The sequence below is a fragment of the Gobio gobio genome (assembly GCF_949357685.1).
Source record: "Gobio gobio genome assembly, chromosome: 4".
Taxonomy (NCBI): Eukaryota; Metazoa; Chordata; class Actinopteri; order Cypriniformes; family Gobionidae; genus Gobio; species Gobio gobio.
Genome location: NC_137100.1, coordinates 45710996 through 45738336, shown reverse-complemented (window position 1 = coordinate 45738336; position 27341 = coordinate 45710996). Strand labels below are relative to the sequence as shown.

At 36.9% G+C, this 27341-nt stretch overlaps 1 protein-coding gene across 22 annotated transcripts in view; it reads right to left on the bottom strand.

Annotated features, from left to right (window-relative positions):
* The window catches only part of arvcfb (ARVCF delta catenin family member b), a 275297-nt gene that overhangs the window by 138797 nt on the left and 109159 nt on the right, over positions 1 to 27341 (bottom strand). For 15 of the 22 annotated variants that reach the window (XM_079813792.1, XM_079813813.1, XM_079813802.1 and 12 more), the window contains one exon: positions 24392 to 24504. Coding sequence is in view for 7 of the 22 variants with exons in the window: in XM_079813825.1 (XP_079669951.1) it covers positions 12219 to 12431 (213 nt within the window). In the remaining 15 variants the exon portion in view is untranslated. Of the gene's footprint in view, positions 1 to 12218; positions 12453 to 14404; positions 14510 to 24391; positions 24505 to 27341 lie in introns of those variants that run through there. The other 7 variants (XM_079813825.1, XM_079813812.1, XM_079813790.1 and 4 more) reach the window with 1 other exon arrangement.

Here is a 27341-nt window from a genome sequence, read left to right as displayed (position 1 = left end):
AATAAGAGGGTCAAGCACACAGACTTGTTTGGTTATATATGAACATGCCAAGTAAAGGGGTCACATTCCTGGAGTGACTCAGGGGTCTCATAAAGCAAGAGATTCTTATTTTAAACACATGAGTTCAGGATCCACTGAGTGAGCAGCAGTTGGTCCTTTAAGTGGCTTCAAAGTCAATCCTGCTGGTACGGTTAAGAATACGATATAACCAGGAGACCTTCAACCACATTCAGTGGCGGTTGAGTCAGTTAAATAGTTCACATTATAGACAACTAGAAGACTACTAATAGTATTCAGAATTGATTAGGGAAGGACTTATTTGCGTCTCAGTTCATATTAAATTAATGCAGTGAACTCCATCATAGCAGGCACCAGTTACGCATTATTTTTTACATCTGCATAGTTGACAATTACCGCATTTTGCTAGATTTGTAATGAGACGCGTTTTCCGCCAAAATAAAAGGTTGAATGTAGTTTCCGTCCAAAAAAAGCTCATGTGTTTACCTCTTTCAAGTATAAAAGTAAAAAAAAAAAGTATGAAAGTTTCATTCATTTTTCATTGCATTTGTTTTACAATATATGGCTATTACTGTCATAGGATTAATATTATATATATATATATATATATATATATATATATATATATATATATATATATATATATATATATATATATATATATATATATATATATATATATATATATATATATATATATTATTATTATTATTATTATTATTACTGTTATGTAGTATACTGTAGACTGAGACAACTATACACAACTAAAAGAGGGTTGAGTCATCTTTAAAGTTCAGACTTTTTTCTTTGTTCAAATTGCACACTGAATATGGGTTGAAGCTCTGCATTTTGAACTCTCAAAGTCCACCAGATTGACGAATTTAACATTGAAATGCACAAAAGTTTCTGAAGGGGGGCATGCCCCCAGACCCCCAAGAGGGACCGAGGTCCACCCACCACAGTTTCACCAAAATCCTGTGGGAAACACTGTATCATGGACGTAAATTTCATCTAACAGTTGGGGGGGACAGTAAACAATCTCAAGCTATTTTTGAAGGTGACACAAATATTACAGCCAAAATTGTAATTGGGATATGTGGCATTTTTCTGAAAAATGATCTTATCCGTTTTTCTTTTCTCTGTCATTTTCTCTGGCCAACAACACAAAGCAATAGTTGTTTAAACATGAGTTATCATAGGTTCACCACGCGGTAATATAATTATGAAATGATCATGCTTCTTCCACATAGCATTGAGCAAAACCCAACACAGCAGTAAATCTCCATTATCCTAATGTCAGTTCAAACATAGGCTTATCGCCACGTTAGTTGTAGTGGGTGACTTACAACAAGCTACCAAACAATAATCACTAAAATATCGAACTTATGGAAAAATATGTATCATCATTTTTTGTCATTGCTAATTTATTAATAACTCAGCATCGTCTGTATTAAAGAGAAATAAAATCACTTTTAAAGTGAATAAAATAGACAGACTAACAAAATATTGACAGACTATTTACTAGAGTTCCACAACTACTGAAGAACTTTGTTCTCTACCACTGGACTGGGTGTGTGTGTGTGTGTGTGTGTGTGTGTGTGTGTGTGTGTGTGTGTGTGTGTGTGTGTGTGTGTGTGTGTGTGTGTGTGTGTGTGTGTGTGTGTGTGTGTGTGTGTGTGTGTGTGTGTGTGTGTGTGTGTGTGTGTGTGTGTGTATGTGTGTGTATGTGTGGGCATGTTTTTGTGAAATATCAGGACACAAATGTGTATAATGACATAGGTATGACATAGGTATTACAAAAAGAGGGTGAAATATGAGGACGTTACCCATGTCCTCACTTTTCAAAATGCTTATAAATCACGCAGAACAAGTTTTTTTTCACAGAAAGTGAACTGCACAGTCTCCTGTGAGGGCTAGGTTTAGGGGCAGGGGCAGTGTAAGGGGATAGAAAATACGGTTTGTACGGTATAAAAACCATTACGTCTATGGAATGTCCTCACATTTCACAAAAACAAACATGTGTGTGTGTGTGTGTGTGTGTGTGTGTATGTGTGTGTGTGTGTGTGTGTATGTGTGTGTGTGTGTGTGTGTATGTGTGTGTGTGTGTGTGTGTGTGTGTGTGTGTGTGTGTGTGTAGGTGAGGTGCGTGATGGACCAAACCACTGTGCGGCAAGAGAGGGGGGACAAAATTTTTTTAAACTTAAAACGCATTTTTTTGCCCTGTTTACACTTTTATTGTTTTATACTTATACAATTATTTTAAGTATATATCACTATATTATTAAGGGGGGACAACCCTCAGATGGGGGGGGGGGGGGGGGGGGGGGTATTGTACTATTTATTTGGCCAGTTTGTGATTATAGGAGTCGTGATGCCTTGACACCAATTATTCTTTTTTTTTTCTCTCTAAACAAATCAGTCAAACTATTTCTCAACTAGGCAAATGGGGTTCCAAAAACATTATTCTAACAATCAATTTTGAAGTTCTGCTGCATAATAACTATGATCTTTTTCATGATTCTTTGATGAAAGTAAAAAAAAAAAAACGTTTATTTGAAATGTTATTGTTTTTTTGTGACTATGTGAAAGTTTTTACAGTCACATTTAATCAATTTAATGTATCTTTACTGGGAAAAAAATATTAATTTCTTTCAACTTTTGAAAAACCCCAAACTTTTGAAAACTCTACACTATTCATATAAAATCACCAAACTGGCATTGTCTACTATGTAAAAATCTAGTAATATACACACCATGTTTTTCAAAAAATCAAATATAATACATAATACTATTTATTATTATTATATATGTCATCCTTTTAAGCTATTATACAAATACAACTATTGAGATAAACATTAAAGGGGTGGTAAAACACATTCTTTTGAAGGCTTGACTGTGTTTGTGGGGTGCACTGTAACATGTGTTCATGCTTCGTTTAAAAAAAAAAATCATTATTTTTCATATATTTGACCTTTATTCTACACTGCTCTGTCCCTCCTTGTAAAACGGTCTGATGCTTTCCGGGTTGTATGAAGCCAGTCCCTCAAAAATACGCGATGGGCTCTGATTGGTTAGCTGGCCCAGTGTGTTGTGATTCGCTAACCGCAGTGCACGTTTGTCGGAAACGTCACGCCCCTTACCTTTACCGGAGGCTGTGCTTTGGTCAGTATTAGAAACGATGGCGTCAATAAAACCACACCAATCTGAGCCCGAATCAGACCCAGAACATTTTAGTGAAGATGATCGAGCAGAACCTGTTCAGTCCTCAAGAGTAAAGACTGCGGATCTATAATGATCGCTACTGAATGGCACTGTTACTTTTGTATTTTTAGAACGATTATAGCCAAATATCTGTCGCAAGAACTATTAACCCAAAACACTAAGCACTGGCTTTACTAGTAAGTTAGCCAAATCACACACAGAACCATGTTTAGCAAGCCTGTAGATAAACAACACATAAAAGCTCTAATCAAAGAATCATTTACACTAATTCCAAGTTCGCTGTTGAGATTTTAACGTTAGTGTTTGTAACGTTAGGTGTTCGTCGGATAACGTTAAGTATGAATGAGCATTTAACAGACTGGTTTGCAGAACAGTGTTGTTATCTGTTTACTTCCTTGCAACAATGTACAACCTATTACAGGAAAACACATCGATGAAAAATAAATCAGACTTACAGGTTGTGGCCCGTAAACAGCTTCTGTTTGTAAATCCAGCTTTCAGGACAAGCCGTTGTGCATATCCTGTATTGAACTCGCGAACATTGTGGAAGTTTTCCTCCGTGAAATGTGCTGCGGGAGGGAGCCCCGCGCGCGTCGTGCATTCACACACTGGCCGCGTTTGTCTCACGCAGCTGCTGTTGTGCAAATCCGGCATTGAACTCCCGAAGATGGTGGAAGTTTTCCTCCGTGAGATGTGCTGCGGGAGCCCCGCACGCGCCTGTTCCCTTCTGTCTCATACACACGTGCATATAACATGTTGTATGTTAAACGCTCTGCAACGCACCCCTGTCCCTATGAAGGCTGAACAAAGCAAGTACCCCAGACCTGCAATTCGGATGAATATAACAGCGTTTCCTCGGCATCGCGGCAACAACACTCCAGCCTAACTATACCACAACAGCACCGCGATACAAAATGGCGCCCCCGCCCCCCCTTTTTAATATTCTCGGAGGAGGGGTTTATGTAAATATTGAGCCTGGTGATGTCACCAACCCTGGAGGAATGTGTGTAGTCGCCTACTGGCCGTTTGCTGTAGTTCTTAGAAATGGATTTCTTTAAAAGCAAATATCTCCCTTTGCTTTAAACTTTGAACGTTGTAACTTTGCAGATGTTGTTTATGCTCAAGCAGCAACATACACGCTAGCTAAAGTTAGAATAGTGAAATCGTGGTTTACCACCCCTTTAAACACATCACCCATGCAGCCCTTGGATTACAACATAGGAAAAGCTGGACACAACCTTATTTTTTACACTCAGAAAGTGAGAAAAAAAGATTAAGCAACATTGTGAAAAGAAAAAAAGCTAGTTCTCCATGTATTTTAGGGCTTTTAGAGGATTAATCATTTGATGGATTGTGGAATGGGGATGAGAGCGGTCCGAACAGCCCTCTGTAGAATATGAATAGCTGTGGGCACCTGCAGCTGCTCTGAATACAAACAATGCAGCTATTCCCAATCCTCAGTGAGAGCTCCTGTCCTTCAGTGTGCCAGCATTAGGAAACATGTGAGCAGGTTCACCTTTCTAACACCTGCAGTGCAGACATATCAAAAATGTGGATTACACACAGGATTACAATTTTAACGTATCATGAAAGAAATATAGCCATAACACAAGAGGCGGATCCTGATATACAACATACTGGAGAGGTTTTACAGACAACTGCCTAGAGCTTCACGCTCCACTTCTCATCATTCATCCGCAGCAGTTTCACTGGACTGCACTTACTCTCTATTCCGTCCGCACCTCTTATTGAAAATAAATTGTAATCTAACAGCAGGTAACTTCTTCCAAGCAGCTTTGTGAGGAACATTTAAAGGATACCAGTGACTACCACATGCCAAATGACATGGTCTCTTACACAACAAAACCTGCATTTTAAGTCAAACCATTGATGCATAAAATGCTTTCAATGAATGCAAACTTCAACATTACCTTCCCTATTTCAGATAAAATGGCACACTTTTACTGACATTGTATTATTGGTGTAAAATACATTTAGGCACAACAAAAAAACAAAAAACATCTCAATCACTAATAATTGCAAACAATTTGGATTTATATATGTGCAGAAAAGTTGTGTTTCTCACACTTTCAAACTTTCCACATTGTCACAACACATTCTCTGCCAGCTCCATATTTTTAGTACAAGGAAAACTTCTGGAATCTAAAAGGAAAAGATGTTCAGTAGAAAAAAAATGTATCACTATATATGTATGAAAGCAGAGAAGAGAGCTATGAGAGGTGCGAGAGAGAAAATAAGCAATGTAGGCAGGTTCACTGCTGCTTTAATTACAGTTTTACAAGAGGTTTGACTCTTCCTAATGGCACTGGAAGCGAGGTGGCATGGGAGATTGTGTGTGTGGGAGGAGGGTGAGAAAGTCATTGTTAAGCAGGTGATTTACAAGACTGTGGGCCTCCCAGGCTTTTTCCCGTAGTGAGCTTCCTTGTGTTTTGTGGCTACCCTACGACCCTATACGTGTCTACAGGCATGGAGGAAATCTACCCAAAACCCTCAAGATAGGCTGCTTTGGGGGTGTGCCTGTAAAATGTACAGCCAGTATAGTATAGTCTATCACTGTTTTCAGTATAAGGTAAAGGCATCATATGTACTAATGTTCAAAAGTTTGGGGTCAGTAAGCTCACTAAGATTGCCTTTATTTAACTCAAATATATATAATATAAACAATATAAAATATTTATTTAAAATTGTATTTTAAAATGTAATTTAGCTGAATTTTCAGCAGCCATTAATCCAGTCTTCAGTGTCACATGATCCTTCAGATATTTTATAGAAAGTTAAAAAGAACTTCAATTATTTGAAATTGAATTTTTTGTAACAAATTAGAAAGAAAGAAAGAAAGAAAGAAAGAAAGAAAGAAAGAAAGAAAGAAAGAAAGAAAGAAAGAAAGAAAGAAAGAAAGAAAGAAAGAAAGAACGGTAGAGTATTTTATATACAGTACATGTAACTGTGGGGAAAATAAAATAATTTAAAAAACATACTGGGATAAAGTGATTCAATAATTTGAATTACTTTTAAAATAATAAATAATAATAATAAACAATTTTACAGTGGCCCAGTAGTGCACAACACAAAAAAATAAAAAACAACACAACAGAAATTTGCTACTTATTGACATGTGGAGCTCGTCTTTAATAAATGTGGCGTTTCGTCTTTTTTAATTAAGCGCTGTTAGAGTTGAATGAGGCGAGGGATTTAGGGTCTAATGATCTAACAAAATCCAAATTTTGATTTCCAATATATTCTTATGAAGTTTCTATGGGGCAATACATTATCATTCTTTTGCACATTCAGCCCATTTCATGGTGCCGTTTCTATAAAGGTGCATTAAAGCTAACAAGCATAAGCTCTATACTAGTGGTAATGGACTAACGAAACTTTAATTTTGAATAGTTTTTACTGTACCAATATATTTTTTATGAACCCTTTAACTTTGCACATATTATTACTGTTTATTTAATTCCACAATACCGTTTCTCGCAGCCATGTAAATGATGTTTTAAAACTCAAATTTGGGCTTCGTACAAGCGGTTATGGTTTAACAATATTCCTAATTTTAAACAGCTTTTACTGCACCAGTCTTTTTGAAAGACACTTTACATTTCCATAGCTAAAAAAATCAGGGGTTTTCAAACTGGGGTCCGGGGGCCCCCAGGGGTCCTCCAGAAGGTTCTAAGGGGTCCCCAGAAAATTTCAGAGAATAAAAAGACAAAACAAAAATGGATAAAGTCTACCGAATATTCTAACGGTTTCATTTCTAAATGTTTCTCTCCTTTCTTGCCGTATACATTACAGAATCTTCCTAGTGAGTTTTTCTCACTATAATCCTTTTATCTCGCTCACTGGGGTTGTAAGGCGGTATTCTTAACAAAGTACATAAGCTGCTTACATGCATTTATTGTGAAAGTTGCTTATACAAATTACTTTTAATTTAAAATTTATTTTTTTCTTCAGGTTTATACATCCAACCTTAATAGCCAATTTAAGTTGGGAAACAATATGTTGTATTTATAATGTCACCCTTACTATTTATCTAACAGTTTAAATGTTTTTTGTACTTAAAAATAGATGGATTTTAGGAAGGGGTCCCTCATAAAGGTTCATCATATTTGGGGGTCCTTGGCATCATAAAGTTTGAAAACCCCTGATATAAATGACTTGGCTAATGGTAAAAAAAAAAGAAAAAAGGGTACCCTACTCCAAAATTTGGATTTCGTTAGATCATAGCTTTAACGCACCCTCTATAGAAGCCGAGAATGCAAGCATTTCCGTTGTGTTGTAACTTGTTTCCATTGTGCCTATTCCATTGTGTTGTGGCTTGTTTCCATTGTGTTGTGGCTTTTCTGTTGTGTTGGATCTTGTTTCCATTGTGTGGTGCACCTTACAATTTAACATAAAGTAAAACATATACGGATATAAAGATACTTTAAAAATGGCGCCTGGAATTTTTCATTTCTCTTTTCTCGACTTTTACAGAACAAACTGAAAACGTTGGCTGAGCTCCTCTCACTCCACACCAGTGGACATGGACGGTAAGACTGAGGAACCTGAGCTGTGTATCGTACAATCTCTGTGTGTCTTATCACAGACAGCATTGATCAAAGCAGCAACTGTTCTTCCAAAGCTCTCCACAGGCCTTTCAGACTCCCAAAATTTTGACAGAGTTAGCAAAGTTCAGACACAGGAACCAAGCTTCAGTTCACTCCTCCAGGCACGCTTCCTGAATTTTAAATTATGTTCTAGATTCCAGGAAGTAGTAGCTGCGATGCTCCTCGTACTGCCTCAGGTCATGACCCCTGAACATTACTTACATGTGGGACAGTTGAGGTTACTTTAAAGAAAAGCTGTCTACGGTGTCAGAGTTGCGGTAAAAGAGACAAGGTCTGCCATTGACGGAGTCCTATTGTGTGTCTCTGTCACTCTGTGACCTTTCAGCCCTTGTGTAGAATAACAAAGGCTCAAAAACAAAATAAATCAATACCTCCCCCCAGTAAACAGACCCAAGATAAAGCAGTGAATGAGGGGAGTCCTTTCTTGCTTTGGGAATTACATCTATTAATACTTGATCCACCTCCCAATACAGCATTAATGTGTACAAGACACAAAATGAATGAGGTGCACCTGCTGCACCACAACAGCTGTAACGGTGCCAATTATTCATACAGCATTCCAAGAAAATGCATGCACATGAGCCATTTTCAAATGATGAAATATTGAGATTTGCCAGATAAACCAGTTTCAAGTTGAAAAACTATACAAATCCAACACAGTTTAGATCCCTGGTCTCACAACATTAACTATAAATTCTGGAGCATGTGCACACGGAAGTCAGCCAATCACATGAAACATGAGTTAAAGCCATGAGTGTGCCCTGAAGATCAAGACATCATTATGAAGAATACCCTGAAATCATGAGAGGACTGCTGTAAGAAAACATCTGAATATATCAACCTTAAAATAAATATTTGTATTTTTTGCGTATTTATTAGGGCTTTATTTATTTATTTATTTGCGTATTTTATTAGGGGGGGGGGGACTTAAAATTATAACGCATTTAACACCCGCCCGGTCTCCAACTAAATAGGTCAACTGTCATTTTATACAGTTGACTGGTGACGAACATGATGGAGGGCAACAACTCACTGCATGATGAAGCCAATAGAATGCGGTTATATGCCCCTAAATTTCAAGCTATTGGGGCAAAAATGCCCCTGTATGAGTTTGTCTCATATTTATCATACGCATCATATCGTATCATATGCAATATCACACGAGCAATGAGTGCAATATCACACAAGCGCTTTTTTTTGTCCTGAATAGCACAAGTGAAAGTGTGATATTGATGTTATATTTTAGACACAATATTGTCTGTTTTTGTCAACAAGAAAAAATTAACTATAATAAAAGGTAATTTATCCTTAGGTTGTGCATACAAGCAACACAGCAGTGCTTAGTTTTTGAACGAATTCACGGGTGAACCAATGACTCAATGGCCTCCACCTTTTCATTTAATCTTTTTGTTGTAATTTCTCAGCCAAATGTAGTGTGCGCCAGATCGTGTAATTAATTAGATAAAAAAATTATTATTATATTATATAATATTATATATTTATACATTTATATTAATTAAAATTAAAAGTCTTACATTTGTTGTTAAATGTGTTACGCTCATTTTGCAATGCACTGTAATGTTAATGTTCAGCTAACTGTAAAGTCACTGCCCCAATAATTCAGCTACACAAATAAACATGAATTATTCAACCTCATCAAAACACGGTTATGACACTGCTAGGAGGTCAGCATGCTGAGCTAAGATACACTGGCCCACAGTAGCTAGAAACACCAACTACATCAACACATCACCTCCGGTAATGGCATGTGCTACATAACCCACCAGCTTTTGATCCTAATCACTGTGCGGTGTGTGATCTTTTAGCATAATTCTCCGTGAGAAAGGAAGCAACACAGGATATAAAGATAGATGTCTAGACAGAAGATACCAGTCAGTTCCCACAAACTGATCCTGTGGCATTCAAGGCCTTGTGACAGTAACCGACACGTTAAAGGGCAAGCTAATTTTCAAGCTGTCATGTTAGGCAGAGAGGAGTAAAACACACAGCGTTTTGGGCAGGTGAGGGCAGCACACAGGCTAAACATATAACGGAAGAGGCCAGTGTTAATTTCGTTGACGAATAATTTTCGTCATAATTTTCGTCAACAACCTTTTTTCACGAGACGATAACTATATAAAAACTAGTGTTGGATGACAAAAACTATGACGAAAACCTACTGTCATTTTCGTCAACAAATAAAAACGAGACAAAAAAGTGTTAGGGAGGGTCGATTAGGGAAGAGATCCAGTCAGAACTGATGTCTTGTGTAACAGATGCGCACATTTGATTTGAACGTGGGTAGTAGACGTAGCCCCATCCCGCATCCCCAATACAGCGCTTCAGAGCGGTTCACAATCAATGAAGAGCGTACATTTATGCCAGGCAATTGTTTATGAACTAATGCTGATGAATAATGACAATGTTTACTTTACGATGTTTATATAGTAATATGTTTTAGACGGTTGTAACAATGCATATTTTATCTCCTGAACTTGAATGAGCAGCCTGCAACTGCAATAGTAAGGCACAGACATTTCAAAATAAGAGTCAATGTGTATTTCGAGCTTGTTTATAATTAAAAGTCACGCATTATATATTCGTTTTTGCTTACACAATAAACTATATTTAATTTAATTCCCATTGAATTCATAGTCAGGAGGAAAGACCAGTATTTGACACATATTCAATAAAGTACCAGGGTTATAATAGTTAACTAAAACCATAAAAAAAAACGTAATTACTTGAAATTAAATAAATGTTAACTGAAATAAAATAAAACATTTAAAAAACTTATTTGAAGCTTTAGCTTAACCTGATATGGCCTACAAACTAAAACAGAAATACAAAGTTATAAAAACTATATAGATGTTTTAAAAAAAAAAAAAAAAAAAAAAGTGAATTGAGCTCTCTTTTGTGTATTTTTAATGTCAAAAACAAAATTATGTCAGTTCAAGTGACAGTCGGTTGTGTAATGCTTAAATTCTTAATGTATTACATTTTAACTAAACTCATTAGATTTTAGTCGACTAAATCTACTGTAGATTTAGTCGACTTAAATCTTATGATATTTAGTCTAAAACTAAAAACAATTCAGGTGACTAAAATATGACTAAATGGCATTTTAGTCAAAAGACTATGACTAAAACTAAATCAAAATTTGCTGTCAAAATTAACACAGGAAGAGGCAGACAATCAGAGTCTAAGCAGTGTTAATATATATGGCTTTTTTCAGTGAGAATCAAACTTTTCTTTAACTGGTTTTACAACACAAAAAAAGTTCATTGGTAAATGTAGTGAAAAACAGCTAGTTAGAAGTCAAAATATTTCACCATTGAAAGATGACATAATGGTGACACAAGGATGAAATAAACTGTTGCCATTGCAAAGACGTGTAGAGTATGACTCTACTACCCTGACATTTTCCACTACTGATCGCTAAACAAAGAAGCCTTATTTCTCACCAGCAACCCACACAGACTCGTGCTAAATTGTTTGATTAGTGGAATTGCACAGGAATCTCACCAAATTGTGTAATGAAAAATAAAATAATAAAATAAAATATTAAATAAATTTAAAATGAAATAAATAAAATCTGGATGCAATCTAGTGGTGAACTTCTATTGATTAGATATATTTTGCAGTCCAGTGGTACTCAAATGAATGGATTAAAAGGCAAAAGTAACAGTTCAGAACAACAATGTGAAAGCTAAGAAAGAAGTGTGAAAATGATTCAAAAAGATACAAGTGTAGGGCAGCTACAAATGGGCAGTGTCCCACCAAAAGGCCTCATAGATGTGTTTATAGATTGTAATCCAATTTCCTCTAAATAATTAAATAAATAAATACAATTTTAACCTGAGACTCTTAACTCTATTTTGTAACTGCCCACTACTTCTACTTGAGTGAACAATTTTGTATTGTGATGGTAGTGTTGTGTTTTTCTTGGTAATTACATTCAACATTTATTTCCTCTCATATTGACTTTAGTTTTCCTCAGAATGGCATCCTTGTAACATCACTGCCTTAGACACACATTTGCCTCAGCACCATAAAGGACCCAAAGCAAACCGTCTATGAGATAATATGAGAAAGCACATGGTGGAAAGAGATGGGAAGACAGATGAGTGTAAAAACAACTCATCCTGGAAATAGATGATGAGTCACTGCAGGACAACACATCCAGAGCAATAACTCCACACAGTCAAACACAGCTCAAGCTGAATGAGATACAGGTGGACGGATTTTTTGAAAACAATGGATATGAAGCACCAGCGTGAAGGGAGTTTGGTGGCTCCTTTGTTCATTCACATAGACTGACGCATGACTGGCCAAGCTGGAATGGTTTACCTGCATGACCATCTGTTGCCAGGCCAGCGGTTGGTTGCTCACGCCTGTGGTGCCGCCCACCAGTCGATCAGAGGGCAGACTGCCACGTTCCAGCTGCAAGGAGACATTGCGGCGTTCCTCTTCAAGGGCCCTGGTCAGACGCTCGAAGCGCGCCTCTTGCTCTTTGACTGATGCCAGGATACTGGCGGCTGACGGCACGTCATATTCTTCCATAGCAGCACCCAAAATTATATGCTGATTACAGGGCAGGGTAAGTAGGGGAGAGAGAAGGACCCAGGACAAAAGAAACAACCATTGAAAGGGATAATTCAGCAACATTTTTAACTTAATAACTTTTAATTTTAAAGTTATCATTTACACACACACACTTTTCTTTCTTTCTTTTGTGGAACATAAAAAGGAGTTATTTACAGCAGAATGTATCTTTTCCATATATTGAAAGCAAATGGTGACCACAACTGTCTTTCAACAGTTTCAGGGACAGTTCTAGGATCAGAAGATATTCAGGGTTTAGCCTAGACTTCTGTGGATGCATGTGGAGCCCTTTTTTATTATTACAAAATATTAGAGGATTCTAGACAGTAAAATCTGCAAGGTATTATTTTTAAATAGATCTAGGGATCTAAAAGGTTGTACTGACTATCTCAGCCTCCGACGAGTCAAGTCAAAAGTTTACTAATTTAAAAATAAATAAATAAAAAAGACAGGAAAAACACAATAGGTTTTGTCCCTTTAGGTTTTACTATAACACCGGACTACACCGGACGCGATTGGATGCAGAGCATCCAGTAAACTGATGCCTCGTTCTATTTATGACATACTAACATGAAGGACAAATGCTTTGCAATGGGCAATTTAGTTGCGTTTCCATCGAAATTACCGAACTTTTTTGCCCCAGACCTGTTACTGTGTGCGTTTCCATCGCGGTCTAAAGTCCCGTGAAGATTAGGCAAATTAGTCTGGTGGCGTAGAACTGCAAGCGACTTTCCAGCTCCCACTGGATTTCGTCCTCCGCGTATAAGCTTAATAAAGCCTGAACCTCGTCGTCGGTCCATCGTTCGTATTTTTTTAACTCCATTGTTGATTCGAATGGCAAACCACTCCTACTGCATGGACCGCAAAAGACTTTTAAAAATGCTGGCTGAAATAAAATGCTGCGTGGAGTCAACCAATCAAAATGCTGCATGAACTCAACCAAACAGCATGTTCAGCGCCCAAGTCCCACCACCGAAAGTTCCTAAACACACGAGTAGCAAAAGTCCCTAGTTCCTGGGGAAAGTTCCTGCAGTGGAAACGTGTGTAAGCGTAGTTTTGTAATAGTTTAAATTACAAGATAAACTACATTTTTATGTGGAACAATACATCTAATCTTAGAGAAGATTGCAGCACTCAAAGATTTTGATTGTGACAAAAAAATTGACATGAAAACATTGTTTTGATTTACTAACACATTTTTTTTTTAAGTTCTCAAAAGGTGTATAAAATGTCAAAATTAATTAATAGTGTTTGCAAGGCAAGTCACTAAATATCTAAAAAGCTTTACTATTCTGTGCTTAAATCCGGAAGCCAACCCCAAGTGCTGCCTACATTCCCCATACAATGACCCCAGAAGACAGAATATAGCACACAATGACTCCATATGGACTACCTTTATGGTGCATTTTTGACAGCCCCTGGGTCCCATCCACTTTTACTGTAGTAAAACCATTTTTTACTGAAGTGAACATTTTCTGATCTCTTTTTTGCATTCCACATAAGAAAAATCATACTTATTTGGAATGATAGTATGCAAATAAAAAAAATCAAAATATAGATTTTTGGCTTAACTATCCCTTTAATACCGACTATGTAACTCCACATCCTGCACATGAGGGGGGCACTGTACTTAGAGCAGAAAATCCTTTATGGGAAGGGTGATTCTGAATTTCTGCATGTAACAACAATCATATGCCACAAAACATACAAATAGTTCCAGACAAAATTCAACCACACGTCGACACAATACAAATAGGCATGCCAGACTCTGAATCACCAGGATAACATCATTCATGCTATGCACAATAGGTCAGACTTCTCTCCCATAGTCAAAGGTGACAAAATGAAGATAATGGAAGCATCACAGAGAGAATAAAAAACAAAAACAAGGGTCGAGGCATGGTTCACACAAAGTTCACCTGCATACACACCTAGCAGTTAGTTGAGAGAGAGGCAGTTAGAGGACAGACATCCCCCTATAAGGACAGACGGGAGGAGATGTGCCCAGCGGCGAGCAAAGAGAGAGCGAGAGCTGGCTGCAGAGGAAATAAAGACAGAAGAAATCACAGGTTAGATAACACGCTGACATTATAAACATAAGAGACAGAGTTCTGCTTCGGTTGCTGGGGATTTAAAGAGGATGAAGATAAAGAAATGAATGAGAAGATGCTAGAGAATGATAAATTGTACTATTGAAACCTCACTTGCTGACTTTGAGCAAAGTAGATTGGATTGGGCTGTCAGGGGACAGGTGTATGGAGACAAAGGGGCTCAGGCGGAGTATAGGCTGGAAAAAAGGACTGGTGCATATTAATAGTTACTAAAAGCATTATTCAGTTGGTGTTTTTCATTTTCCATTAAACCAAAACCACAAATGGACACACACAGTAACACAAACACGCTTTTCTCTATAGAACAGTGGGTGTGAAGGTCCTATTCCCTTTGAAGCGCAGCACAGTACACACACAGGCTTTGATGTTTGTTTCTGGCTGATCATTTATTTATCTTAAGCGCCGTTCTGACACAGCTCTAACGGCAAGGCATTGTACTACAGTCTTGTTCTGGGTATAAAGAGCGACCACTCGAGGTCTAGCAAAGGGAGTGAGCTGATCTGCCTCTGTTGTTGCTCCTGCCACTGATTACATGTATCTGCTAGATAAGACACGTTCATAAAAATGTGATAGCTTATCATAAGAAAAATTCAAGTCAATAAAAATGGGGGGACAAGGTGAATACAGATAAACTTCCAATATCTGAGATGTAAACGGTACGATCTGATCAACGGATAACTTTTAGCCTATTTTGGGAAATGAAATGTTCTGCCAGACTGGTCTACTGAATTTCATCTAGTAACAACAATCTTTCCATCTATCACGCCATCCATCCATCCATCTGTCTGCCCAATTAAATTTTCAGTATAATATAGAAAAGCAATACACCCCTACTTAAAGGTCCCATGGCATGAAATTTTCATTTTATGAGGTTTTTCAACATTAATATGAGTTCCCCTAGCCTGAATATTGTCCCCAAGTGGATAGAAATGTTGATCGGTGTAAAACCGAGTTGTGGCTGTCTTTCTCTGCCTTTGAGAAAATGACAGGCCAGACTAGCCAATCCTGAAGTCTCCTGGTTTGACGTCCAAGCAGGCACGGTTCCTCCCTTTCCTCCGCCCAGAGAATCTGGCACGCCCATGCAAACGCTCGTCGAGAGATCATTGCATCATTGCTTGTGAACGAGTGAACGCTGGCAGTTTCTCAGTGTTTGGATGTACAAATGAAAACAGAAGTCTTTTTTCAGTTCCTTCTGATCTGTGATCAGTGATTTCTGATGTGTAGCTAATTATTTATTATTCGTGCACACAATGCGGCTTCTCTCTCTCCAGACAGAACGGTGTTTTCGTGTTTTATATCTTGTGAGTCAGTGTTTTTGTACGTCCTCGTCGCGTCTATCGGTTCTAAAATGTGCATACAGTCATGAGTTTCTGCTCAACATCAGCAGAGATAAACCTCACACACGCCGAAGCTCGGCCTTCAACATCCCCGACCCACAGTACTGCATCTGGCCCACAGCGGAGGCACCAAACGCGGCGTGAGATTAAGCAGAAGGGGGGTAAGCTTGAGCATATCCGGGCTAGCCAGCCTAGCCCCACAATAAACTGGATTACATCCGATTACTGCTGTTGTGTCTTTGTTTGCGCTGTGTACTCAACGCGCGTCACTGACGCTTTTATTTTATTTTAAAAATAATGCTATTATCAACACTTACTTTTAACTCGTTCATCTCGACAGCTGTAATGGTACTTTGCATGTGTTACAAAGTTGGTAGAATAATGATGAAGAGACGGACTCGGTGTGACTGTTTATTCAGAACTCTCAGATACAAACACAATAAACTCGCGCTGACTGACAGCGCTCTCATAACTCAGTAGTTACTATAAATAACTTTGTTAGCAATCGCTGAGCTCAGTCTCTGATACATTAGTGATGTCCGGTTCGCGAACGATCTTTCTTTTGAACCAGTTCTTTTTAGTGAACCGAATCAGTTCACCAAATCGGACTGAATCGTTCTAAACGGTTCGCGTCTCCAGTCAGCGCTGATCCATAATTTACTAAAGTTACTAACTTTCTGACATGAGTGACAGTCCCTCCGACTAGAAATAGACTAATAACCTAAAGTATATGCTGTAACTAAAACAGTTCAGACATGCTGAGAACTGATGTGAAGTGAACTCAGGTCCATCCGTCTCCCTGGCAGACTCGTGCCTGCTCGTGCCTCGATAAACCACGCCCCCTCCGCTCATATAAAATGCAAAGATGTCAGCCAATCACAACAGTGGGTGTTTTTACTGAAGTCTCACAGCAGACACGCCTCTTGAAGCAGGGCATTCAGCCACAGGGCAAACAGCAGTATAGAAAAAATGCCTTTTATTTCTAAATTATGACATTTTATGATGTAAAAGTCATACTAACAATATAAGTACAGCTCAGGAAACATTATAAAATAATAGAAAAATGCCATGCCATGGGACCTTTAACAATCAGTGTTCGTATCATTCATGTTTGTAGCACAAAAGGTAGAGGATTATTTACAGACCGAAACGCTGATGTCTACTCTACAGTAGCAAAATAAAGTAAATCCCCTTCAAACCTTCATGCTTCAAATAAAGATTAAAGATCAATTACATTGTTACATCAGTGACTGTTGACAAATGACTGTTAAAAATGTATTTGTCATTGAATCTTTCATTCAAGAGATTTGCTCAAAAACCAAGTAAAGTCTTTATGAGTCATTGAATTATTCATTCAACCCTTTTTTTTAAAAGAAAGTAATTTATTCAAATGAATTGGTAACAGTTTACAATAAGTTTTCATTAGTTTACATTAGTTAATGGAGGGTCTTTCCTGCACTGAACATTTTTTGGCGGCCGCCAAAACAATTTTTGTCCCGCCAAAGCCTATTTGAGGAGTTATTGTGATTTATAGAATAGATGACTCCTGCGCTTGTGACAGGGCGCATATAACTTAGTGACAGAGAGAACCATCAGAGAGCTCCGATCCCCCACGTGCACTCTCTGGGTCTTCAAAATAATCACTGTGTTAGCTCTCTCATATTTCACATATTAAACCAAATCAAAAGGTCGGAAGACCGAATCCATGTTGCACGTAGCACATTCGGACAATTTTTTCCTGGAATTACCGCTGGGTGTGAATTGCGCTCAACAAAACGTTGACTCTTCTCTGACCAGCTGACATTAAGAATACTTTCAATAAACGGGAAACAAATCATATCCAGTTATGAAGTGTTTTCTGTGTGTTGATATCTTTCGCAATGTTCTAACAGACGGGATTCGCACACAACGCGCCTGCTAATGTCCGATTCGCGACCTAATAACTAATTTTAACCGAATCATTTGAATGACTGGTTAAAAGAACGGATCTGTCCAACACTGAACTAACGAATCAGTTTAATAATTTACTCAGAACACATCTGAAATGAGAACACAAGTGTGCTTTCCCCATTTAGCAAGAGTGAATACTGGATAGTAAGAATTATTTTTAATTATCCACAGTATTTCAGCTTGTTTCTGTTGACAATGTGAAGTAAAATAAATAGCCTAAAATAATTTAGACTGGAGTGAGGTGAAACCAGAACAAAGTTGTTGTTAGCAAGCTGATAATTTTATTAAATTGTATTTGGCAGAAAATTAAGCTATTTGTTCATTTTTAATGCTACTTTTTAATATTGATATGATTATATACCAAAACAATTATCTGTAAATAGTGTAAAAAATTAGGAACAAAGGAAACAAACATCGATGAAAGAGATCATACATAATGTGAGATATCAAAATAAGATGATCAAAATTACTAGCATTTTTTAAATTTATTGTCAGTATTGCACTTGCAGATCACGTGGGTAGGGTGTGTGTGTGTGTGTGTGTGTGTGTGTGTGTGTGTGTGTGTGTGTGTGTGTGTGTGTGTGTGTCAACCACCACCGAAGACCATTTTTGACCCAGGAAAAACCCTGTAATGTATAAACTAACATGAACTAGCAATGAACAAAATATTTGTTACAGTATTTATTCATCTTTATTAATGTTAGTTAATAAAAATACAGTCGTTCATCGATTGTTCACGTTAGTTCACAGTGCATTAACTAATGTTAATAAATACAACTTTTGATTTGAATAAAGTATTAGTAAATGTTGGATCTAACATTAATTTAGATTAATTCATGCTTCAGAAGTATTGTTCATTCTTAATTCATGTTCACTAAAGTAGTTAACTAATGTTAGCTAATGAAACCGTATTGTAAAGTGTTACCAATTAATTAAATATTTTTTAATTATATTGCACCAATTAACATTTTGTCAGAAACTTTAGTAAACATGCTATTTTGTTTATGCAGAATCGTGGAAGAATCGAGATCTCTATTTTAAACAAAAAAAATGTGATTCTCAATTTATCCATAATCATGCAGCTCTCGACAATAGCATTAGTGACTTGCCTTAGCAAACACTGCTAATTAATTTTGACAATGTATACACCGTTTGAGAACTTTACTACTCAAGATTTATATGTTTTTAATTGCTTTATTGCTATAACATCATAAAATTTACACAGAGAAAGTAAATCAGATGTTGCCCAAACATTCATTTAAGACTAGCTATCAAAATCTTCACAGTGCACAGAAGGGCACAGTGCTCTCATCATGGGATTAACTGAGATCTGATGATGAGACGTTTATGATGATGAACCCCTGCTTTAGGATTACAGAAGCTGCCTCTCCGATACTCCCTATTTCAGGGAGTACAGAGGCTGATGGGAAATAGGTCTCTGCCTCTCTGAAAAACAGCAGGAGAATGACAAGCATGTCAGACATGCCCACTGCACTTCTCACGACCACCGGCCGTTGAACTATGCTTAAAATATTTCAAAGTAGTGAAGCATTCCACGTCTGGTTTCAAGTTGGTTTTGCTATTAGTCTGGAGAGGGAAAAAAAGAACATTTCCTACAAGAATATCCATCAGTATGCTGCATTAACCTAACAGAGAGCTTTACTGCACTGATGGAAATATAGTTACCGGTTAACTATATTGCCATCCAATATAGTTAACTAATGATTGTACAACAGATTAACAAAGATGAATGTGCCGTTTTGCCAAAAAGGCAGTTGAACTTAAAAAGATAGTACACAAAAATATGAAATTCTGTCATTTACTGCACTCTAAACCTGTATGACTTTCTTTCTTCTGCAGAACACAAAAGATACTTTGAAGAACGCTGGGGTCAAAACAACATCTGAAACCGATTTACATTCATTGCAGAATATATATATATTTATTTAATCTAATTTTTTGTTCCTCAGGAGCAAGAAAGTCATAAAGGTTCGAATTAACATAAGGGTCAATAATGACAAAATTTTAATTTTTAGGTGAACAATCGACTTTTTGGACGTCTGTACATAATAAGTAACTTTTGGTTTAAAAGTGCCTGATAACTGACAAATTTGTAGTAGGTTATGCAAAAAATTTTTTTTGATAATACAAACAGCACACAATACATATAGAATTTAGTAGCAATTACTAATGGGCCGAACTGGTTTTTATTCCTGGAGACGAATAAGCACATGAACTGTGCTTGTGCTGGCACAGTGTTTTTCCTCAGGGATAAATACATTGCAGCATAAACCCCAGTGCTAAAAATAGCCGTTTAATAAATTTACAAACGCAGTCGGAGCTTTCTGCGTGGTTCCAGAGATGAGATGAAGCAGCAGCACATTTAAAAGCCTCGGCTAGAAAAATCTTCAACAACAAATTCATCAGGGGTTGGGGAACACCTACGGTACATAGCCAACACAGGAAACATTAACTTCGCTTCTGTGAAGGTGAGAAAACATTAAGACAATTGTGTTTACAGTGCACAGAGCTGCTACACCTTAACCCAAAAAACCTGAAACAATACAAGCTTATAAAACACTGAGAAAGGTATATAGGAAGGCCCATGTATTATGAACCAGATTTTTAGCATCCAAACCTCGCCCACACAATTTTGGAGTTGGCCTGATGATTTCTGAACAAACATCATAAGTCCAAAATGCTTAGAAGCTGCACATTTATCATGTAATCATCAGTCTGTAGCAAAAAAAAGGAATGAGTTATGCTGTCTTAGCAAGCAACGATTAGACGGTAAACTGGTGGGAACAGACACGCCCCCCAAATTAGAGAATGGTCTCATTTCATTAACCCCAGCCAATCCCCTCTTCAAAAGGATAAACCCTCTCATTTCTCCTCTGGGGGGTAAGAGGTCCAACATAAATAAATAACCAGTCCAGCTCCACCTGAGGCCCATCTGTGTGTGTGCAGGGTCCGTAGAGTAATGAGAATCGCCATGTGATGCTGTTAAGCGATCAGTTCTGCACGTTCAAAGCATGCTGGGCAGAGCATTGGCTAGAGGGAGACTGATCCTAGACCAGGAGCTCCTGCTAAGAGTAAAGAAGACCAAAGAAAGCACTCAGGAGCACCTGGTCCCATTTTAACACTCATCTGCACCTCTCCACCTGAGGTCAGATACCAAATTAGGGATGTATTACGCTCAATCACTCAGATTTAAACAAAGGGACATTAAAAACCTCAAAGGTTGAGCCGTTCTGCACTATATGTCACGGCACTTATGATGAATGATGGGCTGGTGCTTTTCGGTAATCTAATATACTTTTTAAGCACAAAGGGTGTCAAAAGGGGCATTCTGAGAGGAAATGAAAAATCGTTATTAAAAGACTGTTACAGAAGTTCTCTAGGCTTCACTGTGGACTAAGTGCGCAAGAGATTTATTTCAAATTACTCTAATTTACAGTGCCATTATAATATCTTCACTTGTGGTTCGAAGACGAACAAATGTCTCAGAGGTTTGGAACAACATGAGGGTAATAATTTTTATTTTTAGGTGAACTATCTCTTTAATAAAGGGACCTTGAGTATGATTATATGCTAACTGCTATATAGCATGCAAAAGGAAGTATGTCAAATGACTAGTGTGTCGGAATACAGTCCGAAACAGTAGGCCTGCGCACCCTCGCTTCTGAATCTATAGCTCCATGGCAAAGTAGGCACAGTTAAAGTTTAAAGAAGATAAGAACAAAGAACACAAAACAGATTGACTATGAATTGGAATATTCATACTACGCCTACTAGGGCTGAGCGATATGGCCAGAAATATTCACAATAAATCACAATATGTTTTTCCATATCATACGATATCGCTATTCATCACTATATTTATTTACCATTAATGGGGAAGGAAATGCTTTCCGCATATTTCTTGACCTTGAGAATGAATGCAAACATGTAGATTTGTTTGTTTGTTTGTCACAATTAAACTCCACAGAGTAGCTATCTTTTCATTTAGGGCTCTATGAAATCCAATTTATTTTCCCTAAATTCTGATTTAGATTTAATTTTTGGGGGATTCTGTGTTTTATGACTTAATACAAATTGATATACAGTAAACTTTAACAGTTGAATCAAGCCTAATCAGTTTTTCATGTGAACTGTGCCCTGTTTTGAACTAAACTGCCAGAATGAAAGCACCCTTAGAATCGTTGAATCAAGATGGAGTTTACTTGAGAAAACAGTACGTTTTCAAGTTATGTATCTTTGACATCTTTGAGTCTATTTTGTCAAGAATAAACAAAAATTTAAAGGGTTAGTTCACCCAAAAATGAAAATTAGCCCATGATTTACTGACCCTCAAGTCATCCTAGGTGTATATGACTTTCTTCTTTCAAACGAATAAATTATATTATAGAGTTATATTATAAGTCCTGGCTCTTCCAAGCATTATAACGGCAGTGAATTGTAGTTTTTGAAGTCCATAAAAGTGCATCCATCCATCATATAACGGCTCCGAGGGGTTAATAAAGGCCTTGTGAAGCAAAGCGTTGCATTTGTGTAAGAAAAATACCTATATTTAAAACTTTATAAAATAAATTCTCTAGCTTCCACCAGATCGCCTTCCGTATTCAACTTATGGAAAAAGTGTTGTGCTTCTCGCAGTTCAAAATGCTTACGCTACATTTGACGACATTGCACACCAGTTACGTTTATATTTATATAAAATAGGGTTGGACTTGGTGCTGGTAACCCAATGCACAGGACAATGGTGACACCAGAATAAAAAATATTCATGATTCTGAAGCTGAAAATACATAAATTATTTTAGATGAATATGCTTGCACTCTTTCTCACTGACTAGATATATTTGAAATAATGTAGGCCACTTTTTACTGGAAACACAGCACATTTGGTGTTATCAGGACCCACAAATATTCCCCCACTACATTATTATACATTATATTCAACATTATATATAGCAGTTTAATGTAGGACACTAAAACTCTGTAAACTGTTTTTTCCCCCTCACACAGTCATTTTTATTCTGGGTGAACAATAAAGATTGTCACTATCCACAATACATATTTTTGCATTTTTGTATTGTTATATATTGTGACACGATATATTGTTACACCCCTTATACAGTATATATAGCAATTCAGCGCAAATCAGCAGATTTAGAAACTATTATAGACATCACAGGTTGTTACTCATATAGCCTGACTGCTATCTGTCATTTTTGAATGTCATTTGTAAAAAATTGAGCTTTTCAAACTTTGACACTTCACTGTCAATCCCACAATCCCCTGTGCAATCCTGCCACTCACCCGTCATAGTGATTAAATTGATAACACCCGCTCATATCTGCCCATTCAAAATCAGCGTACATGTACAGTGAAAGAAACCAATAAATGTTTTCCAAACATACACATACATCCTCATTTTAAAGACCAATGTCCACCCTTACATACCTTAAGATATGGCTTCATCAAACATATTTGTATGTATTATTATTATATACTGATTCATTTAACTCTATTATGATTACTTTGCAGTCAAAAGCCCTATTCGGACAGTAATTGTTTCTCACGTGGACGTCTGTAAAAATAAATTTGCATGCCACCTCAGTGATTCGGATGGCGATTTATTCACGGTGAAGCGGCGAGTTTTGTGATTCTGCACACATGGGAACGCGCTGCTCACGCGGTCACTAACATGATTGTATGTTGTAAATAAAATGTCATATGCTTGGTATAATAATAAAAAATGCAAATTTAATTTAATAATAGGAAAATAATATCCTAATTATTATTGGATTATTTAAATCTGTTTAAAAATAGGAAGATATATAGATGCGCATTATAGTTAAAGTAGTTTTCTATCTTGTATTTTATCTCAAAATTAAGGATGTAATTTTATTCCACATGGAAATGAGCCGAAATAAGTTAATACAGCCTCTTATTTACATGAGGTAAACTTAATGCTGCTTGGTTATTTTAACATACAATATAAGTAATAACGACCCATTTTAAATGTTTATGTGCTTTTCTTCTTTTTATTTTTTTAGCGATTATGAAATATATTGCTCTTGTAAATACTTGCCAGTATTTTTAAAATGCATCCAAATTACAGCGAAGCGCAAACGCACGGTGCACTGCACTGGTCAAAAAGGATATAAACAGTGAATTTTGAAGTAATATATTCTTGAAAACTCAGAGATGTGGATTCGGACGGCAATTAAATTACCACACGACCTTGGTGTTTGTCAAAAAACAATAGGTAATTCGGCCAGGGATTCTCATGCGGGTTGTGGGAGAATAACAGACTAGCCTCTGTCAATGATGAAAATACCTTACGACCCCACGACAAACAATTACCGTCCGAATAGGGCTAAAGCTGCTAAAGAAAACCCTTCATCACCTTTCATATAGTATGATGATGAAGGAACAGACAAAGTGGTGCAACTGGCGAAATGATGTGCAGTAATGAAGGGGAGAAAGTGAAAAGCAGACATTTTGACAGGTACCTTTGATATCGGCCAGGCAGTCGGTGTCTGTGTGGACGTGGGGGTTAAGGCTGTTAGAGAGGGCTGACTGGAACTGGAGCTCTCCTCCCAAGAACCTCTGCCTGATACAGCAGCTGCAAGAGAGACGACAACACACACGCATCAAACACATACGATGGAGCCAATCCACGCTGCATCATTAGCAGGTTTATTTACATATTACAACTGTGAGTCTGTGCAACCACACACTCCCCCCCTCAGGGTTCAAGCTGAGAATGTGAAGAGCTGGGATGCACGGCTTTGGATTGTTTACTTCAGAGTTATAAATAGTTTCTCTTCTCCTCATTACAGAGTAACGCCACATCATTGTATTTACTCATAAGCGTTTCAGAAATTAAGATCTGCATAATGCAGAACCTCTATTCATGAAGGAATTTAGTGAGTAAGCCAAGACACGTCAGTGCTGCTTTTGCAGGTGACCCAAGATTGAATGTTTACCTATCATTTCGTGTCTCAATCACTACTTAAAGCACTACTTCAGCAGCATGTTCAGTTTACACAGGCAAAGCACAGGCATAAACAACTGGATTTCTGGAGTCAAAATCATCTACAGTCCAACATTTATTCAGACACCTTCAACATTTCTCACATTATCACAGTTTATTCGCTATAGTTTAGAAAATGGTAATAAAATATGACAAGAACTGAAAATATGAGTTAAACTGTCAGAACAAATTCATCTTGATAATGTCAGATAACTTTGATAGAAAGGTATGTAACGAATTACAATCAACCAATCAGCTCTCAGCTGTTACCTTTAAGGACACAATTAGATAATACCAATTTAGGTCAACCAATTACCAAGCAATGCTTAATTTTGTTCAGTCTGTGGTGTAAAAGTTTGCATTAGTAATTAAAGAAAAAACAAAAGCAAAACATGGTCAGGTCTAAGTGTCTGAATAATTTATATAAATTGTACTGGTAGTCCACTGAATGAAGAATTTTTGGGTATAATATGTCAAAATGTATACTTTATTTTGCTATCCTCACTTACATAAATTAACTATATACTGCACCCACTAGTAAAAACATATCAAAAATGATATCTGGTGTATGAATAATTTTTGGTTTGACTGTAAATGTCAACATCAGCATCGTAAAAGGCAGACTGACCCAGGCAAACCCATTTCTAAAAGGTGAAAATTTGGGATATAAAGAAAATCGTCCTTATTCCCTATGATCTTTGAGCAGCACTGCAGAGACTGAAGGGTAATTTCAGAAACTCTTTCCACAAAACAATTCTTCAACACTCTTATTCTTATTCTGCTAAGGATTACAATATCTTTCCCACAAGGGACTCTTCTCTGCTTCGACTTCAAGGACAGACGTGCTCAAAGCACCTTGGATTTGTGGGACTGACATCAAAGGTGAGCTAAGTCGGAATACATTTGTTATCAGGCCCCTCTTTCTCTCTGTCTAAACTAAGCTTACAGTGTTCTGTGCAATTGTGTGTTGTGTTAAATCCATGTCAGTGTGCAGCTAAAATGTCTGCAGTTAGTTCACGTCAAAGAACATAAACAAAGATGTAAATGACAACGCTTGCTTTAACTCTCATGATCTAAAATAGATTTATTTTACAGTACATGGATCTTGAGGCATACATGTATTAAATCATATATAAACAATAAGAAAAAGTACCATGTTACTATTTTGGCTTTTTGGAAATGAACATGTTAATGCCATGATATTTTTTCCAAGTACCCAGCATACCATTTGATACCATTCACTCTCCCAAAAAAAGTGAAACTAGCAGCCAAACCATAAGTAATGAGCTTAGGGGGGGTTGTTTCAACTAATAACAGCTGTGGAATACAGTCCTCTCTCATTAGAACAAGCAAGTAGATGATGTAACATAATATATTTCTGAGCTGAATGATTCAAGGGCAAGAAATGCATTGCCAAAGTAAAGAAGAAACCAGAGAATATTTAATTAATGGAATAGTTTTACCAAAAAATGAAAATTCGGTCATTCATCCTCATGTAGTTCCAAACCAGTATGTTGTTATTTTTTATGTGGAACAGAGAAGTAGACATCTGTTAAGTATCCAAAAAAATGTGGGACAGCCAGACTGCTATTGAATCCACAGTGCTAAAAATCACTTTTACACTAATGAGCTAATTCTTAAAAAAAACTGAATCAGCTGGCGCGATTTAATGAATGAAGTGAGTTACTGAATGAATCGCTTCCTGAATTGCAACTTCATGTTCGATTCAAAACGATCAAGAAATGTTCAAGAAATTATCAATAATCATGAAATGTTACTGTGTACTACATCCTTCCCTCGTGGGTCAAAATGACCCGAAGCCCTAAAATTATACTTTTTTTTTTTTTTTGTCCAGAAAGCTTATTTTATTTCATTTCATTTTGATATTTTTTTCTAATGCAATTGTTTTGGAGATTTTTTTGTTATTTTATTTACCTTTGAATTACTCGATTTTATCAATAATAAATAAATAAATAAATTAGGGCTGTTGATTTAACGCGTTAATTAGATGATTTAGTTTCAGTAAAAAAATAATGCATTAAATTTATATAACGCATTTAACCTACTTGACAATGACTTAATCAATTACCGCCACCTACTGCCATTTTAGTTTCTTATTTAGAGTATCATTTCATTAAAAATAATTTAATATTTCCATATTAATAAAAACAAACATTAAAGTTATAGTTCACCCAAAATATTTCCCTTTTAATTGAGTTCAAAATATCTTACATGTCCGCCAAACTCATGTGGAAAGAAAATAATATAGCATGATATTTCATGACTTATAGCTCTATAATGGAGCAAATGAGCTGTTCCATTGGGTCCTAACGTCAGTTTCTCTTCAGTATGCATTCAGATACACATGTAGACATTATAAAGTTTTAGCATTTTTAGTTAGAATTTTGAGCATTTTTAGGTTTTTC